Here is a 20,269-nt window from a genome sequence, read left to right on the forward strand (position 1 = left end):
GTTTTTTTAATTGTGTTTTTTATTTTTCTAATTGTTCTATTATTTTCTGAATTTATTTTATGTAGTATATATATTTTTCTTAGTTTTTTATTTTTATTCTCTTTTTACTTTATATCTTAATTTTTTAAACTTTGTTAATTATTGTTTCATTTTTTTATTTTATTTTTTGCTTCATATTTTATATTTTTTGTCCAATTTTTATTTATTAATAAACGAAGTTCTCTAAAATACATTCTAATGCTTGCCATTATTTTTGACACAATTTGTTTAATTAAAAGAAACATTATTTACATATTTTTATTATTTAATTTTTTTATTGATTGAATATTTCTGATATTAAAACATAAGAATAAATATAATGAAATATCCTAAGAAAAAATTATTATATATCTCTTTGTTTGGTATGAATTTTAATAATTCTAAAGAAAACGGAATAACAGTTTGCTTGTATAATTTTTTACTATTATACGTTAATAACAAGAATATTATTTGTTATATTAATAAAATTTTATAATAAAAATATTTTTTATTTATTAATATATTTTAAGAATTGTCATATTAAAAAATTTTAATTAATATTTTTAGAATAATTTTAAAAAATATTATAAAAAAAAATTTTTCTAATAGGAAGTAAAATATTATAAAAAATGTGGGTACCAAACTTTTTATGGTTGTTGAAATATGCACAAGAAGGTAAAAAGGGTTTTATATTTTAAAAGGAAAAATTAACTTATTAAATGTGAAAGAGAGTATTTAGTTAAAATTTAATTAATATTATGTTTTAGTGAGAACAGAAAATGATAATATCATAAAATATATTTATATAACGTAGCATAGCATGGCAAATGAATAATAATATTGAAAAATGGATTTGATATATCATTTCCATGATTTACTGTAAAGTTGTTATTTTTAATAATATTTTATAAATCATTAATAATAATTATTTTACATATTAGCAATTTATAATTAATACAATAAATAATACAATCCTTTACAAATATTATTATATAACACTTCCTAATTGAGAATGGCTCCCAGAGTTGTAGTAAAATATAAAGCAAAATGATTTATGCTATCTTTTTCCTATTTTCCTATGAATGGAAAAATATTCTTTTTATCAATATATATATATATATATATATGTAAATGTGTTTCGTTTATAATGCCATATATATTATGGATAAAATGAATTTCGTCATTAAGAAATAAAATTTTTAAATATAATTTTTTAATTTGGAGAAAAAATAAATAATTTAAAAGAACACAAATATATCTAATATATAAATGTTTAAAGATATACAATAAATGAACACTATTAATATGCAAATATCAATTAACTCATAACAGATTAAGATGTTTTCATTAAGTACATAGCATACATTTTTCTATAATGTAACTTATAATATAAATTTCCCGTAAATTATCATTATGTTTTCATAAGGAGTTTTTTTACTTTTTTTTTTTTTTTTAAGAACAAAATCTTTATATAAATTAAAACATGAAACGGTCGAACTATGGGAATGTAAAAAAGATACAAATAAATATATTTCTAAATGTGAAAATAACTAAATATTATGAAGTAATAGGATAAAATAGAATTATAAAAATTTTTGTAATAATACTGTGTTAATTCAAGAATAGTGTTACAATTTATTTATTTTTTTTTGTTTCCTTATTCTAAATTATAATTTTTTCCAAGTTTAACTTTTTCGGAAAATATTAATATTAACTGCTTTTTTGTATAGGTATATTAATATCTTAGTACTTTTATTGAAACAAGTATTAATATATTGTTTTAATGGATAATATTACAGAAATAAAAAATGTATATATAATTGTAATATATTTGAAGTGCTTCAATTTCAAACCTCATATTTAATGAATTTTTTTTTCTTTTTATTACTTATTACTTTATATTCATTTTCTTTATTATCTAGAGACATTAAAAAATTTAAATAAAATTTTTCATTAATAGCCTTTTTTCTTAAATATCATCTAAATATATTATGGAAGTATACCTATGAATTTATAGAAAGTGTTTTTCTTCTATTTCATCTGATTTGTCTACTGTTATATCACTAACTATAGAATTTGCATGTAAGTCATCTTCTCTTATCCAATCTTCTATCTCATTTCTGAAACTATCTTTCCGTATATGAGCATCAAATTCCTCATTTCTTTTCTTTTCTATATCATTTTTATTATATTCAATTATATTTTCTGTAATTTCTTGCTTTTTACTTGAATATCCTTCTCCTTTCCATTCATTTATGGATCTATCCAAATATGATTCCCTATTTTCAAGGTTTACCTCCTTTTTATATTCTTCTAATACTGTTATAAGCACGAGAATACAAAACTTTGTTAATAATTTTTTTTTTATATATTTACATAATTCTTTATAATTTTCTTTGTGCTTCAATTCTTCTACATTTAATAGTGATACATAATTTTTAGTATCTTCATTTACATATTCATCTGAGATATTCTGCAACTCCTCTGCTAATCCATTATTCCAGTACTGATCAAGATGTTGTTGTATAATCATACCCTTTTTTGATATCCACTGTCTCCATATATCTTTTTCTCTTTCTAAATATGAAACTTTTTGATTTTCATTTGGAGATTTCTTTTTTATTTCTTCCATTTCTTGTATGTAAGATACTTCTCTTTTCCATTCATCCTTCAAATTATTAAACCAATAGTCTTTTTTCAGATTTTGAGAAAGATTTCTATGTCTTTGTATCCATTTATTCCATAGAATATTTTGTTTTTTAATATCACTGATACATTTAATATTTTCTATTATTAGATCATCATCAATTAAATTAGGAAAGGTTATATTATCTTCTTTTGTGAACTCATCTATGCATATTTCTAAAAATTCGTCTTGGATGTTTTCCCATTCTTTATTTCTGAATTCTTCGAGTACTTCCATATGTACTTCTACTATGATTTTGGATCTGTCTCTTTTTCGCTTTGATAAATTTACATTTTTTGTAAGTTCATTTATTTTTATTTTTTTTATAATTTCTTCATCATCATATATTGTGTGTTCTAAAGGATCATCCATAAAAATTGTACTCTTCTTGTTAGAAAATGAAGGTACAAGCAATCTCAGAAATTTCACATGTCTTCTTCTTATCTTTTTTTTTTTTTTAAACATTCCAGTTAAAGCAAACTATAGTATAAGAAAAACATTTTTATAAAATAAGCTATTAAAATAAATAAAAGATTTTCATATTTTTAAACTTTTATTATTATATTACTTTAATAAAAAGAGAAAATATAATAATAATTACCAAACTTATTAAAATAGATGATGTATATTTATCACTTGGATTTAATGTCGTACCTGTAATTGTATTTTATACATATATATGTATATATTATTTAGTATAGTTATTTAAAATGTAGAAATATAAGTAAAATTAGTGATACCTGGAGTATGGGGTATTTGAGGAGGACTATGTGCTAAGGTATATGTCGATGCACTATGAGTTGGCTGTGTATTCTTAGGATCAGGAGATAATTGTATGTCTTGAACAGTTGGAGAGAGTAATTCATTAGTAACTTCTGATGCTGCATGTACATCTTCAGAAATTTTAGTTTTTTCTAATGATGCATCTGTTAAAGATTGTGAATTCTCAGTTTCTTTAGTTGAATGCTGAATTTCTGAAGCTTCACTTTTAATAAGTTTTGATGGAGATTGTGATGGAATTTGTAGTTCAAGTTCAGTTTGTGCTTCTGGTGGAGTGGGCACATCTATATTTTGATTTTGAGGTTTGGGAATATTTTGATCTGTACCTTCAGTTCCACTTTGTAATCTTTTATTTTCAAGTAATCCTACAGTAGTTTCTGCTGAATTCGAGGTTGTACATTCAGAAAGTTCTTTAAATGTTTCTTGATTCATTATATCACATGTCGATTCTTTAGTTAGTTTTTTGGTCTTTTTTGCTGGTTCCACTTTGTAACATCTTTCGAAGAGGTTTTTCTTTTCTTCAAATTGCTTCTGCATCTCTTTAATCCATGCATTATATGTTTTGCATTTGTCTAAACATGTATTTTCACATTTACCTGAGTTTTTTTTTTTTATTGTTTCTATTACATTCAAATCTATACTTCTTTTTTTACAGAAATCCTCTTCTTTATATTTTAATTCTAAAAGTTCTTTATGTTCTTTTTTTAAAATCATAGGGCATCCACCATAATTAGTTATATCCTTAAAGTAATGGTGTAGTTGAAACTTTAATAATGATTCCCACATATGTTGGCTTGTATGCCGAGGAGGAGACATATTCTTAATTAGAAAATCAGCTAATTGTTTGCATTCTTCTCTAAATAAATTTTCGTTATTTGCCGTTTTTAAGAATTTAGTTCTATTTTGTACGTAAGTTCTAATAGTCCTAAATGGTTCTGTGAGGGTTAGCGAAAATCCTGCCGTTCCAGAAATAGTGAAATGCTGAATTTAAAAGAATTATTAAAAATTACGTAAGTATTAAGTTTTATGTTCATTGCACTGTAACATATTTTATCATAAATAAATAATTTATGTATGAATTTAATAGTTTAAAAAAAAAATGAATATTACCTTAGGTATACAATTTTCCATAATGACCCTATATCGATGCTCTAGTTCGTTGAAAATGAAAATCTTAAAGAAAATTAATCGTGTACATTTTGTATCAGTATCGTATTTTAAAAATTAAGATGTATTAAAAGGAATTACATATTTATGAGCTACGTAGTAATTTATATCAGAAATATAAAGTAAATAAATTTATTATTATTTATTCTGTAAGAGTTTTATCTTATTTTAACTTAAGTAAATATAAAACAATTGAAGATATATCCTAAATATGTTTTGAAATTAAATGGTGGTTAAGTATATATTAGTATATAAAATTTATATAACCTTCATTAAAGGAATCACAATAACTTACAAAAAAAAAATTACATATAAATTAAATGAAAAATAAATTAAAATTTATTATATAAAAGTATTACTAATCAATTTATTGCTTTTTTTTTGGATCTTTTTTTTTGTTTTTAACGCAAAAAACCGTATATAAATGCTGTTGTATTAAGGTAAACAATTCTTTTTGTTCAAGTTTTTTTGGAAAATAAATAATCTATAAACCAGATAATTATTAACACTTATAGTATGTTTGTTATTATGTTACATTTATCATTTTTCCCACATTGCGCACTACATTGTAATTATATTGTTAACAGTTTTTTATTTTTAATACCTTATATATAGAAATGGGAAATAATAATATATAAATTATACTATATTGTTTCTGTTTTTGAGAATGATAAATAACATTATAATGCACATAATCCATTTAATAATATATGCAAATAATCTACCAAAAATTTAATAAGTTATGCTATACATTATGCTACAAAATAATTTTAAATAGTATACATTATCATACATATACATATATACGTATGTTGTGTATTTGTCTATAACCACTTTTGAATAAAATTGATTTCATTTGAACTAAATGTTAATTAATAAAGAATAAGTTAAGGTATATTATTTATTGAATAAAATGTTGACTGCTTATGAAATATATGAAAAATTATTAGAATATACTTGTGAGAATGTTATTCGTACTGCATGTCTAAAAAAACGTAAAATGAATTATAACTATGTAATGAAAAATAATAATACTAAATTTTACGTAAATGCAATAATATATTAAATTAAATAATACAACATTATTGAAGTTTCATAACTGTTTTTTTGTACTTATTCATATATATATTCTAATAAATACATCATAGAAAAAAATTTTTAATTTTATTTCTATTTTTTTTTTTTTTTCTGCATTTGTTATGAATATGAAAAAATCGTTTTAAGACTATTATTAAGTATTCATTTATGATCTAGAATAACAAAATTAAGTATTAGCTTATAGTATATTTTTAAATATTAATCAATAAATGAAATCACAGAACTCTTTAAAAATATTACTTGCATTATAATATATTATTTGTTAATGTAAATATATTATTACTTATTTTAAAATTTCTTTTGAAACAAGCATATAAAAGATAATGAATAAGCAAGAAATTAAAATAATATATATATTAGTAAATTTTAGTAAATAATTATTTGAATTAGTGGTTGATGTAATATAATTATGTTTAACCAATCTGTTATATTAAAGAATTATTGGTTTTTACTTATTTGTAATTTTTGAATTTATTTTTACTCAATTTTTTTTTTTTTTTTCTGTTCTTTATATTTTAATCCCTTACATTCCATCTCATTTTTTTTTTAAATATTTTTATTTATTACATTGTACATGGGAATATATGTGAAAATAATTCATCATTTTTTAAGATAATATATGTTTAAAATATCTCATTTGAATGTATAAGATATGCGCAAAATATAGTACATAATATATATGTAATAGTGCTTGATTAGGTAGCAAAATAAAAGAAAATATAATTTTCTGAAATATGTGAAGGTATATTGGAAGAACATTATTATAATTGTTATCAAGTGTATATAAAACAATTTATTTCCTCTATTTTTTTTTTTTTATTGTTTTATATATGTATGAAAAATCTTACTGTTTTGATGTATCCTTTACTATTATATTTTAAATATCTTATAAAATTTATTGAATAACATTACAGTTTATACATAACATATAATTTATGTAAATGAAAAAAATAGTAAATATTATTATGAATTATTTGATATTTGTCTATATTACGATGATTATTTTATTAATTTATTTAAATAGTATATTTTAATGTTAAAATAGATATATTAAATAAGTGGAATTTTCATATAAAATGGACTAACGATATTCCATTATGTATATATATATATATATATAAATAATATTTTATTAAGAATACATTTAACGGAAAAAATATGCAAAAATATTTGTATTCATTGTGTATTAAAAACAAATTTCTAATAAATATAAAAAAATTATATGCCCAATATTAATTATAATAACGTAAATACATTATACTATTGTTCACTTAAAAAAATATTATTCTTCCAAATGAATAATTAAAAATAATAAAAAAATAAAATTTACGATAATTAACAATAATATATTATTATCTTTTTAATATATATATAATTTTTTTACGACAGCATTTATGGAAGCGCTCATTTGGTTTTTATTAATTTTTAGAACAACTAGGCTCTCTAACTATCTTACATATAGCTGATGTTTAGAATGAAATAAATAATAATGCATTTTTATATATTCATAATAATACAAATGTAACTTACAAAACAGAATAAAAATAAACGTTGTATATAATGAAATTCCCTTAAACATTTACATTTAAATAGGATTTTTTTATTTTAGTAAAAATCCTTGTTCCTAAATATTTTTTTGGGAATGATTCAATAAAACAAAATATATATATTTGAATAACTTATTTATGTTTTTTCTATATTAAGGAATACTATAAAAATTATTTATTATCTTCGTAAAATATTATATTTTCTCCTTATTGAGTATATATTATATAAGGAAAATGCATTCTTATATGTACGTCGGCATAAAGTTCAGAAACCTTTCACATTAAGTCTTTTTTATATTTGCTAAATTATACATACATAAAAAATAAAATATATATAAAATAATGTTAACAATTTTTAACGTATTATTTATATATTTATGCTAGCTATATATTAGAATATATACAAAAAATAAAATGTTCGATTTTTATGGAATATAATGTTTTATATATGGAGTTTCAAATATAAATTGAAGATATCTATTTTTATACTTTTCTAAAAAGAAGATTACTTTAAAATGATTTCCTTTAATATATATTTTAATATAAATTATATGTATTACTGATTCTAAAAAGGTTACTATGAATCAATGTAATACGTACAATTATCGGATCTATGTTTAAAAATATGATTAATTATATAATAGTAATATAACTAGATATGCTGAGCAAAATTGAAATAATTCATATAATCAATTGCAAAAATTTTTAAATGAATATGGAACTCGTAAAAAGTATATATCTAACTTTAAAAGTGTAGAATAGTTAAAATATGTTAATGAACTACATGAAGTTGCTGAATCTCATTCATTTTTAGTTTCAGTAAAATACTTATTATAGAGATTATTGTCATATAAACAACCTTAAGCTACTAGGTGTTAATTTATTTATTAATTTTCCATAATTAGATTAATATTTAATGCAATATTTTTCATGTATTTCCTTTTGTATTACACTATATATCATTCTAATTAAAAACGTGAACACGTTTCTACAATCCTAATATATAACGATAATTATTTATTACTCCATTAGAATTGTTTCTCTCTGTATGTAATTCTTAGTAATATTTGTTTTTTCCATCTTGGCAATGATGTTGTTTTCAATAAAAAAAAAATTAAAAGATGTCGAAATGTGCAGGTGAACAAAGTGGTAAAATGCTGATAAGTGCTTTTGAAGGGCATGACATATATTAGTGTAACAAGGGATATTAAACAATATATACAGAACAAAATTCTAATTTATAAATTTTCAATAACACATCTTTGTGAATATAAAAAAAGACCTTAATAAACTTAATGAAATATATTTTAAAAGAATGCAAAAAAAAAAAAAGTTAAAATAATTTTTTTTTAATAATAATACTACTAATGTAATATATAAGTGTATGATTCTAACAGAATTATAAAACGTTGATAAGTGAAGAGCCGTATAAACTATTGTAACAAGGTTAAAAAAAAAATATTTAATTAAAAATCAAGTATTTTACTAAAAGACTAAGTTATGAAATACATAGGATGAGAGAATAAAAAAGAATTAATTTTTATTGTATAAGTAATATTCATATTATTGTTTAGTATGTACATAATAAGGATATATAAAATTTCTTCTAAGTAATCCATCTCATAATATATATAAATGGATAGTAAAAAAGAGACTTTTATTAATTGAATAAGTGTAACACGAATAGAAACGATTAAATGTAAACAGAATTATGATTAAATTAACTAAAAGTTTGTAATAGATAGAGTATATAATATATTGTAATGCAGAATTAATATATAAATTATGTTTTTTGTACTATAGTTATATATTTGTCAAAAATATCATAACGTCTGTAATCCAAAATTTGAAATACAAATACTATAAAATATAATTTTATATTAAAAAGATTTATAGAGAACAAAAATATGTATTCCAATGTCATTAAAAAATTTTAATTGAATATTAACAATACTATTAATATTTTATATTAAGATAATGGGGATATAATTTATTGAATTTTTATTAAAATCAAACATATAGACAAATTTCTTGTATAGTGTTAGTAGACTCTATATTTACTTGTATTTCTAAAAAATAAAACGTAAAATTAAAAAATATTTAAGGTAAAATAAATTTTTATGTTATAATTTTCTACTATATTATGCTTTAATACTGCTTGATCTATTGGAATATATTTATAATGACAGATTGCAGAGGGAAATAATATGAACTATAAAATTTTAATACTTAAGTGTATTTTTTTAAAATAATATATATGAAAGTTACTTAAATTTTTCATTTATACAAATTAAATATGAGAAAATTATATTGTGTTATATGAAGTAATCGAAAAATATTATATAGGATTGTTTTTTAGTATATTTGTAGCTAGAAATTGTGCTGCTTAATATATATTGTAATACTGATTATGTGTTTGATGTGAAATGTTTAAATGACAAACAAATCTATTTTAATGTTAAATATTATTTTTTAAATAAATAATATATTCATAATGCCATGAAAAAATAGAATATACAATAATACGTTTGAATTTTTATTAATTTATCATTAATTTTAATGAAATGCAAAGTATAAATTTCGATACGATAAAATAATTGTAATCATTTATAAAAGCAAAATAATAAAAAATACCTTTAAAAAGAAAAAATTTGGTTATATAAATTTTTGAAAGCAAATTTTACTTATTTGTTTTCATAATCTAAATTTATTTTGGGAAAAACATATAATTTTTTATGTTTGTACATGTTCAAATACAATTTTAAGTTTGTTATCTATTGTATTCAATTACAACTTAAATATATAATATCCTATAATACAATAACATTATATTTATATATATTCCAATGTATACGGTTATTAAACAACATATTCCAAAAAAAAAAATTGCATATATCGTAAGAGATTAAAATAAAAAGATTGTGTTTTTGAAGGAACAAAAAATTGTATATTTATAAAGTGAAAAGTTAAAAATGCTTTATTTCATTAAATCTTAAATAGAATGAATAAACTTAACTATAATAAATTTAACTGTTTACATGAAAAAATTATTAAAAAATTAATTATTTATTAATATATATTTTTTTATATAATTTTTTCAATATTTTTTAATCTTTTATTTACCCAATACAATTGAAGTGTTAAAATTAGATATAAATTTACATTATAGTGGAATAACATGTAATATATATAATATGTTTAAATTGTTCTATAATTTCTTTTTCCAATTAATGTCTTAAAAATATTGTAAAATAATATATGAATATTTTTATTTTTTATAGTAAATAATATTTACTGACAGTGTTAAAGAGATATATTCATACAGTTATCAAATGCATTAAAAATTGAAAAAATAAATAACAAATTTTAATCTATTTATTTGAACATTTATATTAATAATTAGAGAAAAATTATTACGAAAGTTCAACATTTTTGTTTAATTTCATATAATATTGCATTTACATGAAATTATAATAATTTTATTTTTTATTGTAATGTTCTAACAAAATCTTTTTTTTTTTAACCATATTGTATGATTATTTTCTTTATAAGTATAATCTAATAATTTTTCATATTTTGAATAAGTTGTTAAACGTATTTTTATTAATAAATATACGTTAATGTCCATTTTACTAATTGAAATTTAGTCCTAATGGAATCATTCGTATACAAATGTGGCAACATATATATCCAGTAGAACGCTTATATATAATAATTTATACTAATTTAAAAATATTAAATTTCATAATGTTTACCATGAGTAATGAACTTTATGTAATTCACATATATAGAATGATTAGACAAGTTCGTACATATTAATCCCATGTATTTGCATTAACTATAGCAAAAATTTAGTGTAATTTATATATTATTAATTCTCACCAAGGGATAAAAGGAATTAAATATAAAAAACTATTTATAAAGTTATAACATTATAATGGAATACATCAAAAATAAATAACAAAGAAGAATAAAAAGAAACATACTATAAGTACTTATGACTATTTTTCTTAGAGATTATATGTTATTTTTCACGTAAAAGTTTAAAAAGTGTCATTTACATTAATACAGGTAAAAAATAATTATACATATAAAATTTATAACTAAAAAATAAAGGATATAATACATATTTTATTGATAATTTTATACAAGAATTCTTGTATTGCTTATTATTGTTACTTATATGTAATTTTTTATATTTAGCTAATGAGATTTTTTTTTATAAGAGGAAATATTAATTTTATAAAAAAATATATACTCATCTTTGTTTTGATATCAAAAAAGGAATAGGATGCATCTACTATTGTGATAAATTCTTTTAATGTAAAATGAGATAAGAAGATTATAAAGGAAATAATAATGTATTCAATTAATTTCTAGTTCTAATATGAACACTTCTGTAGTTTATTAATTTCTTTTTTCTCTTAAATAATAATGATTTTAAAATTACTATATTGATAAATAAAAAGATATAATTTCATATTTTTCTTTCTTCTTATTATTTACAACGAACTAAAATAGCAACGAATTGTCATTATGAAATGGGTAAAATATATTCTTCCTTAATATACCTAAATTTAGATATAAACTGTTTATTAATAAAAAAAACCGTCATATTTTAAATAATATAAAATTTGATGAAAAAATAATTCCTAATTATTCTTTTAATTTTAGAATTTCAGTGGACAAGGTTATGGGGTTTTCGAATATTTTAGTAATCCACAATTTAAGGAAATTATAGAATATATTAAAAAGGAAACTCCTAAATTAAAGTCTATAAGACGTAAAAATGAATTTAGAGAAAAATGCTTACGTTTTGCTGAATATGTAATTGAAAAAAAGTATAAAAATCCACCTAGGTTTAAACAAGAAAATTGGGAAGCAGCACTTAAAACATGGGTAAAGCATTTTTTCTTCAAAAAGAAAACTAAATATGGCATCTGTCCTGTTATTTTTGAGAAGAACGATAGAGATCTTTTAGAATTAACATATAAGGCAGAGGATTTCTTTGAAAAAAAAGAAAAAGAATTAAAAAAAATAAAACACTTAAAAGAAAAAAAAGAAATTTCAAATAATTGCATTAATGATAATAAATGTAAACGTTCATGTGAGGAATATAATGAATGGATTATATCTATGCAGAAAGAATTTGAAGAAAAACAAGTCTTTATTTTAGACAATTCTAATAAGGAATTTACAAAATTAAAGGATAAAAAAACATTGAGCGACTTGCTTAAATCTGATACATTTGAAGAAATTCCTAATTGCTCATACAGGGAAGCAGCTGTTAATGCTGAACCTGTATCTGAGGAAAAAGAGGAAGCTCCTGTAGTAAAACCAAAAGGAGCTCCAAAAGAACAAATTATGAGTTCAGCTGGAGAAGATGGGCAATCTATGGAAGCTGGAGTTCCATCTGAAAGAAATGATCAAATGCCACAAGAAACGTGTACTTCTCATTCAGATCAAGTACAACGTGAAAAAGAATCCTTACATGAAGGTCCCCATAAAGATACTGAAACTAATAGTGGAAAAAACGCACAATATGAACAGAAAAGACTGTTACAAATTCCAGGAAATTCTGAAACAACAGTTAAAGGAAATGTAATTTCACCTCAAGAAAAACCCCTAACTGATGTCCATGCAACTACTTTTAAACCTGCTGCACTATCAATTCCTAACTTACCTTCTGTAACATCTGGCATCCTTAAAAAGCCTGGTAGCACTAATGCTTGTTATTTTTATATTTTTGAAATAACTACAATATAAAATACATATATATAAGGTTTAATTACAGGTGACAATGGAAGTACTCGTATGACGCATATACCGCCTCTTTTAATAAGCCTTCTAATTATTATATTATTTTCTTTTATTATTAAAGTAAAATAAATGTAAAACATTAAAAATATTATAAAGATTTCCTTACTAAAATAATTTGTTTTATAAATACATTTTGCTAAAATTGTAGTATTTTTTAACAGGGTTGTTTAAAAAAAAAAAAAAGATAAAAAGAAGAGAAGTTAAATTTCTGAGAATATTAGTACCTTCCTATTATAAAAGAAGTAAATTTTTAAGACAAAGTCATTTGGAGCACCCAATAAATGAAGAAGAAGAAATAATTAAAAAAATAAAAATACAAGAACATAATATGAACAAAAATGAAAATGTATCATACGGAAAAAAGGACAGATCCATAACTATTATAGAAGTACATATGGAAATACTGGAAGAATGCAGAAATAAAGAATGGGAATATAACAAAGGAGAATTTTTAGCAATATGCCAAGAAGTATTAACAAAAAAAGAAAATAGAACCTACACTAACTTAAAAGATGATGCAGTAGTAATGGATAATATTAAAAGTACCAATGAAATTGAAAAACAAAAAAGTCTATGGAGTAAATGGGTGGAAAGACATAAAATGTTTTTGGAAAAATTGAGAAAAAAGGATTGGTTTAACAATCTGAAAAATGATTGGAAAGAAGAAAAATCATACATAAAAAATAGTGAAAAATTAAGAAAATATCTTTCAAATGAAAATGAAAAAGATCCATTTTTAGAAAGAAAAAAAGATATATGGAGACGTTGGGTATCAAGGAAGGGTACTATTGTAGAAAAATATTTGGAAGAGGACTTGTTTGAAAAATTGAGAGAGGAAATATATAATATGATAGATACATATGAAAATGAAGGAAGAAAGGATGATATATTATTTATGAATAAAGAAGAATTGGAAAACAAAGAAAATTATGAAGTATTATATAAATACTTTAAAACAAAATTATTAGAAAAACTGTGTATACTAGTATTTATGATTGTACTAGAGGAATGTAAAAATGAGGAGTATATAGAAAATATGGAATCACATTTCGATAATTCTATAAATGAATGTATAACAGGAAAAAACTTAGATATTAAACCAGAAATTGAGGAAAATTTAATTGATATTAACGGAGATGTTTTAGGGAATATAAAAAATAATAAAAATTATGCTTATGAAGGAGAAGACTGTTTCAGAGAAGAATTGAAAGAATGGATAAGAGAAAATGATGCATACATAAATTCCTTAGATAGTGATAATAACATAGACGAATGCTATCAAGTGGTAGAATAATACATACTATATATTAATAAAGACAAATTCAAAATATATTTGAATAATAATCAGGAGAAGTTGTACGATATCTATGAAATAAATTTCTTAAATTTTGTTATAATCTAAGGAAGAAAGAAAAAGTAGAATGCAAAGAAATGTGTTATGTAAAATAGAAAAACAGGCATAGTATATGAAGATTCAAACGTTTTTATTTAAAAGATATTCCAAGATTATATAATTGTTTATATTCTTATTAGAATATTTCTACAAAAGTTATAGTTACACATGATTCAATAAAAATAGCAATATTTTAATGTGTATATAAAACAAATAGTAATTTTTATAAGTTATATAATAGCATATTTATTTAAAAAGTTTTAAGCAATGTTTTTTTTTTTTTGATTGCTTAATAATAGTTTTTTTTTATTGAAATATTTGGATATATTAAATTTTTTACATATATTATTAAATTGTATTTATTTTATTATCTATATTTTAGATAAGTATATAGTAAAATTGTCGGTGCCCGGTTCCCATGAAATTGATATTAATGCGTATATCAGGATCTTATATAAAAAATTTTTTTTAGTATATATATATTACATTATTTGTTAATTCTTAAATTTTCATAAATTTCACTTTAGAAATAATAAAAAGAATGCATTATTTTATATTATATAAAAACAATAATATGTCAATTAAAATAAGATGGTACAATTATATAAAACTGTTAAATTGGATAATACGTTTTAAAATAAAAACGTTTGTACGTTAATTGAATCCTAGAATATAAATTTTATATTTTTACTGTATAAATTTTTTTCATGTCGTAGGTTCATGTCACATTTTAATAAAACATGTGTCATATAAAAAATTTGTGTTATTTTATTTTTTTTTTCTTTCATTCCTATCAATACTGTTGTATGTAGTACAAATATTTATATTTTTTAATTATAACGTAATTTTTAGAGGGTATAAACTATATATAGCCGAAAGATCATTTTTTGGATGATAAGCAACAAATTAATAACTATATACATTGTATAAGCTAATGCACCAATTTTCACAGCATATATTATATTTATACTAATTCTGAAATAAAATCCCTATGAACTAAAGAAGTCATTTTATTTTAATTTTATTATGGAAATTATTGATTATAAAAATTTAGAATTGTTCTGTTCGAATGTTAATATATATATATATATATATTCTTTTTTTTTTTGGAACGTTTAGGAATATTATTGGATTTACAAAAAATTATTTTTTTTTTTATTGCTTTTTATATAAATTTGTTGAAAATGTTTACAAAAATATATTTAAAATTATATATGATTTTTTATACTTTATATTTATATTCTATTTATATATCTTTATGGGTTTTTAAGTATAAAAGGACAATGCAAATACATATAAATTTATATCGCTATCTTGTAGATAAACAGTTATTATTTTTCTTAATTAAAAATATTGTAAAATTAAACAATACTAATATGAAAGAAAAAATGTAATCTTTTATTATAGTAAAAAATCAGAATTATATTTTTTATTTAGGGATGTTCTAATTTATATTGCATGGCCTAATGATAACATAGCTGAGAATTTAACTTATAATTTTTGATATCTTAAATTAAATGTATTATAAGAAAATTTCCATTAAATGTACATTTATAATATTATAAATAATAAAAATATATTTTTTTCATTAATCGTATCCTAGATAAATATTTTGTTAACTAGAACTGTGAAGATGGAACCTTAAATTCAACAACCGATATATTATTATCAGAAAATGAGAAAGAACAAATAATATATAATTAAAGATATATTATTTAAAATTGGATAAGATGATTCTGAAAATGAAAGTGATTATATTGAATCGACTTATTGATGAAAAGATTAGTGTAATGTCAAACATAATTCAAATTTTACGGAAAATAAATTAATCAAGAAATGAGTGTTTATTATATGTTAGTCATTTGAGGTGATAAATATATTTTTGTTTTTGAAAAATAATTATATAGAGGATTTAATTCTATATATTAATATCGGAAATATACCAATATTACTCAGAAAAAAAGTATAGAATATTTAGCATGTATGGATATCTCTTTATTACTTACCTTGTAAGAATACTTTTGTTTATAATATTTTTGTTGCATTTTTTATTTCTTAATCCTTTAGTAAATTTATTGTTTGTTAAGGAATAAATTACGAAGAACAATATTTTACTCTAACGATAGAGGTACAACTACAATGAACTTAGTTACTTTATTTTGTAGTTTAATGACTATTTATGTACTTGTAAATTTTATAAAATACATAGTTGGTGTTTGAGAAAATTAGTTATATCCAATTTGCATTTCATATATTGTTTTTATAAATAATATTCTTCATGCATCTAATGAAGTTTTTCTTTATACTTAATGGAATTATATTCTTAGCAAGAGCAATCGTTTCATAATTATAAATTTTTTCTTATGAGCACTGAATATAATATAAATATATATGGATACATAAAAGTAGAAAAAAATATATTAAATAGTTTTAACATTTTGCATGTATATACATTAGTTCTATTATAATAATGAATCATTTTCTGGGGTAATTTAATACTCTTATGAATTGTATATAAATATATATTTTTCTAAGCATATAAAAGTAAAATTGATATTTCTCAATATTCATAATATAAATATTTACTTTATAAGAAAAATTTATACGTACAATATGTATCATGTCTATTTACATTGTGATAAGTATGAGATCGTTTAAATTAATTTATAAAATTAGACTTAATATAACTTCTCTAACCTAGTGAATTAATTAATATTTTTAAAAATTATATAATTTTTTTTTTTTTATTGTTCTATGTGATCACTTGAATGAACATTTAAAAACATATTTAATACATTAGTTTAATTTTCATTATATTACGTTGTTCTTCGTATATTAAAATCAAAAACATATCTGTTCTCGTGTTTATATGTATTTTTTATGTAAAAGTAAATATAGCAAGTCATATTTATAAAAAAACTATTATGTGAAATATATGTTTTATAACTTATTTGATATAAAGATATTTTCAGTAGATATTTTTTTTTTGTGCGAGTATGAAATTATGAATACATTAGTATATAATTCTTTTTTAAAGTTTAAATTATTAATAGAAGATTATCGATTTAAGAATTCTTGAAAGATTATTTTTATTTAGAGTTTTAAAAATTTATACGATTACTTTTTATGTTATGTAATTTTTTGTGCTAAGAACATTTTTAAAAAATTAATTATATGTGAAACATATATTGATAAAAAAAAATTATATTGACTTTGCTATCGAATTAATTAAATAACTAAATTATATTAACTATAATGTTTTTATGTAATATACCTTGTACAAAATTTCTCTATAAATATTTAATAATTTTTTATTATATTTCTTATAAATATGTATATAACATTAAAAAAGAAAAAGGTAATATAAAAAAGGTCGATGAATTTATAAACATTTCTTATAGACATAATAGTATAAATAATATTTAATTAAATACTATAACCTTCAATATTTATATTAAGGAAGTAAATGATCAGTTCTTATATATCTTCCAAATATATACTTTTCTAGTAGTTCATATACTATAAATTTGATGTTATAAATACATTATAAATCATAATATAAAGTGTATTATTATAAAAGAATTAACAAATATACGACGAAGAGAATAAAAAGAAAAGTTGTAATAAATGTTGTTTTCTTCATTTATTATTGTATTATTAAATTTATTAATAATATTATGGGAATAACCAGTTTTTCCTTGATATATAAAATAAAAAGATATACAAATTAATAAGGATACATCAATTAAATGAGTTATACTTAATATACAGAATAACGTATTATGTATGCTCTCTACATTCTATATTTTCTATATATTCCATACTTGGTCATATTATGAAAACATATATATAATTTTTTATTTTATTTTGTAAATTAAAAAAATTATTATTTAATTAATTTACTGTATTTAATAAATAACTTATATACACTGAATATTTATTGATGAATTATATTTATAGTATATTTTATAATGTTACATTTTTATAAATAATATTAACATAACAATTTTAGATTATATTTTTGAAGTTATATTTCCCTTTCTCATTGTAAAACAAATTGTAATTATACATTATTTTTAATAATTTTATCAAAAAAAAAAAAAAAAATTAAATAAATAATAATAGGGTTCTATATCATTAAAATTATCTTATTGTTAATTATATCATTTCTTCGTTTATTAGCGTATTAAATACTTATATTATGGAACAAAAATTTAAGTCTTTAATATATAATAAAATTCCTACATTTATATTTTTAACTTGGATATGTCATTCTTACATTTATATGGTTATAATAATGTCTTTTAAGTGTATATATATTATTTATTTTTTTCTATTTTTATTATTGTTAGTGTTTTGTTTTACTGAGAATTTATTCATTTGATTAAAAAATAATTTTTTTCTATTTTTTCAGAGTAGGCAAAGTAAATCATTGGTTGAATGCTACAACCAACATAGAAGGTTATACGCAAAAAATTACCGTTTACTGGCAATATATAAGCAAGATAAGGATTCAAGTATTGTGTATTTAAAAAAAGAGATACGAAATCGAGTAAACAATATAAATGATATGTTTAATAATGAAAAATATTCCTCGGAAATAATTGAACAATTAAATGGGAGTTCACAAGGAAATAAAAGAAGACATCAAAAAGATATGAAAAATAAATCTTGTATATTTGAAACTAAAAAATATTCCCATTTAGAAAAAAAAATCTTCAAAGAACTTGATTATATAGATTTTCTCAAAAACAACAAAACAATTAGTGATAAGATTTACAAAAAAATAATGATTAAAAAATGCGGATTACGAGTAGCCTTACCAATATTACTGCTTTTTGTATTAGCGATATCGTTCATATTAGATAATTTTTGTGAATGTGGGCTTACACATGGTTTGTTTAAATTAATAATTCTTATTTCACCTGCCGTAGGTGCTAGTCAACTTCAACAATATACATATCTTAAAGATGTTAATAATCTTTCAAAAATCTTTACAAATGACACTTCTCCCGCTCTAGCAATTTTGCATATGTGGTTGACGAAATCACCTTTAAGCTGGTTCACAAATTCTGTTATAAAAACAAAAAATAATATTAAAGCAAACTACTGTGTAACAGGTTTTTTTGGTTTCCTTATATATTTTGTACCTGTTTCCTTACTAGGAATCATACTTATATCAAGAATTGTTTATTATCATAAAAAAGTTAAAAAATATGAAAAAATTAAGTTCAGGAAAAGATAAAATGAATAATAGAAAATATCTTTCTGTATGTAATGAAAACTTCAATTTGAACTAATATATATAATATATTAAATGATATTTGTATGTGTACAATCATAGCTGCTTATATTTTATGAATGTACGCACATGTACCTGATATCATTGATACACATCATTGAAAAAAAGATGTTCTTATGTTTTTTTTGTATTTGAGTATTTTAATATTTTTCACTTTGTAGTTTAATTCATAATTTTAACTTAATTTTTTATTTTGTCTTTATGTATATATATTTTTTATTTCTATAGATTCCAATGAAAAATATATACTTGTGAGTTATAATTAATATATTGTAGGGAAATTTGTATAATTTTATTTCTGACTAGTGTTAATTTGAATTTTAACTATAAATAATACTATTTTATATTTTTTTAATTTTATCTAGTCTAAAATAGATAATTGTTGACTTATTTTGAAAAAAGTTTGATAAGATTTAAATTGGAAAATATGTATCTTTTTTTTGTCTTCAGTTATATAA

General features: G+C 20.2%; 3 protein-coding genes across 3 annotated transcripts; 2 read left to right on the forward strand and 1 right to left on the reverse strand.

Moving 5' to 3' along the window:
- Window positions 1-2,029: 2,029 nt before the first annotated feature.
- Window positions 2,030-4,615, reverse strand: MKS88_003467 (STP1 protein; the record flags this gene model as incomplete). The annotated part of the gene is made up of 4 exons (XM_067216560.1): window positions 2,030-3,184; window positions 3,306-3,358; window positions 3,445-4,465; window positions 4,595-4,615. The coding sequence occupies 4 exons, from the start codon at window positions 4,613-4,615 to the stop codon at window positions 2,030-2,032; spliced, it is 2,250 nt and encodes a 749-aa protein (XP_067073195.1).
- Window positions 4,616-11,832: 7,217 nt separating this feature from the next.
- Window positions 11,833-14,410, forward strand: MKS88_003468 (STP1 protein; the record flags this gene model as incomplete). The annotated part of the gene is made up of 3 exons (XM_067216561.1): window positions 11,833-11,841; window positions 11,971-13,012; window positions 13,278-14,410. 3 exons carry the CDS (start codon window positions 11,833-11,835, stop codon window positions 14,408-14,410), a joined length of 2,184 nt encoding a protein of 727 aa, XP_067073196.1.
- A 4,300-nt stretch (window positions 14,411-18,710) lies between these two features.
- Window positions 18,711-19,754, forward strand: MKS88_003469 (fam-l protein; the record flags this gene model as incomplete). Its single annotated transcript, XM_067216562.1, has 2 exons — window positions 18,711-18,797; window positions 18,924-19,754. 2 exons carry the CDS (start codon window positions 18,711-18,713, stop codon window positions 19,752-19,754), a joined length of 918 nt encoding a protein of 305 aa, XP_067073197.1.
- Between the last annotated feature and the right edge of the window lie 515 nt (window positions 19,755-20,269).

The sequence above is a fragment of the Plasmodium brasilianum genome, chromosome 10 (assembly GCF_023973825.1).
Source record: "Plasmodium brasilianum strain Bolivian I chromosome 10, whole genome shotgun sequence".
Classification (NCBI taxonomy): Eukaryota; Apicomplexa; class Aconoidasida; order Haemosporida; family Plasmodiidae; genus Plasmodium; species Plasmodium brasilianum.